The sequence below is a fragment of the Elephantulus edwardii genome, unplaced genomic scaffold, assembly GCF_000299155.1.
Source record: "Elephantulus edwardii isolate Elephantulus edwardi_28Jun2011 unplaced genomic scaffold, EleEdw1.0 scaffold00137, whole genome shotgun sequence".
Classification (NCBI taxonomy): Eukaryota; Metazoa; Chordata; class Mammalia; order Macroscelidea; family Macroscelididae; genus Elephantulus; species Elephantulus edwardii.
This window is the reverse complement of record NW_006399887.1, coordinates 3,936,621-3,938,133: the sequence shown is the minus strand read 5'-3', so window position 1 is coordinate 3,938,133 and position 1,513 is coordinate 3,936,621. Positions and strand designations below refer to the sequence as shown.

The 1,513-nt window shown below is 36.2% G+C and overlaps 1 protein-coding gene across 1 annotated transcript in view; it reads right to left on the bottom strand.

Moving 5' to 3' along the window:
- NFXL1 (nuclear transcription factor, X-box binding-like 1) overlaps positions 1–1,513 on the bottom strand; it is a 75,361-nt gene that overhangs the window by 28,497 nt on the left and 45,351 nt on the right. The window contains exon 16 of the mRNA XM_006894162.1: positions 344–484. Coding sequence (XP_006894224.1) covers positions 344–484 — 141 coding nt within the window. The remainder of the gene's footprint in view (positions 1–343; positions 485–1,513) is intronic.

Genomic DNA, 1,513 nt, shown 5'->3' with positions numbered 1-1,513 from the left:
TGGACCTAGGGGAGGAAACAATGAAAAGAATTTTTCTTTTACTTTTCCAAGAGGGTAGTGTACTTGGGGGGGGAGGGTTAGGAGAGGAGAAAAGTGCAACAAAGAATGAGTGGAACTCAAATGTCTCTGTAAATTTTCATTGAAGTTAATAATAAATTAAAAAAATAAAAAAGAAAGAAGCTGTACTGCAATTCCAGAGGTACATGGTTCAAATCTTCCAGCTGTGGGAGGAGGATGGGCCTTCTCCTCCTGTGTGATAGTAAACTGAAAAATATTTGTGATAAAATTGTTGGGGAAAATGTTTCAAGTATATTGTAAAATACAGCTGACCTGAAGATCTTACCTTCTTTTTGCCTAGACAGTCATAAATTTCAGTTACTTCATGGCATTCTTTCATACAAATATGATTCTGACAATCTAAGGTTCGTCCGCAAACTCTCTTGCAAGAGTAAGGTCCTAAAGCATGACATGGTAATGGATTTATCTTAAGAAAAAAAAAAAGGAAAATCAGCGCACACACACACACACACAAAAAAATCACAATTAGACTTCAAAGATGATTCTGCTATCATTTGAGAACAAGTTTCAACAAAGGTTAGATAAGTGTTAATTTAACAGATAAATAACCTAAAATCTGCAAACCTAATGCTTTGATCATTAACGGTGGGAAAAACAGCTATAATTGCCCAGTATTACAAGAACGAAAATTACAATTTTTCAGATGTGTGCTTTACCAAAGGAATATATGATTAGGTATTATTTTCATTACAAGAGGCTAGAATAAGAGCTGCATAATAAAGTGGACTGGGGGGAGGGGGTGATTGTATAACAATGAAACAATTTTTGTTCTTTTCAAAGAGAAAAGTGAACTGGAGGAGGGGGTGGACAGGGAGGAAAAGGTGCAATAATGAATGAATAGAACTCCAGTCTCTATAAACTTTCATTAAAATCTCAATTTTAAAAAAAAAGTGACCTCAGAGAAATAAAAGTTATCTTCTGCCTAAATTACAATGAAAATAAAAACTAAATCTAAGGGGTCGCTTGGATACTGTAAGTAATTAATTATAATAATGGTAATTTAAACAGTCTATAAATGATTGTTGTTGTTATGTGCCATTGAGTCACTTGCAACTCATAGCAACTCTATGTACAACAGCCCTAAACTCTGCTCTGACCTTAAGAGACACTGGTCAGAGCATAAGGAACCATCAGCAGCTGACATGTTTGGAATCACAGAAGCCAAGGAAACTTCAGATATAAGCTATCAGATCAAGGGCTGGACAATGGGAGACAGATGTTGAAGGGAGTGGGTAGAAGTGGTTGGGTATCCTGGTAGATGGTGAAGCAGGGAAATAAGTGGGTAAAGACACATGTGCCAAAGGCAGGGACAATACTGATACAAACAGCTAACTGCACAATAAGGGAAATATCTTTCACTTTTCTGTAAAATGCTGGTCTGTCTGATACTTCTCTAAATCTGAACATTCAGATTAAGACAGACTAGGAAGAAGGA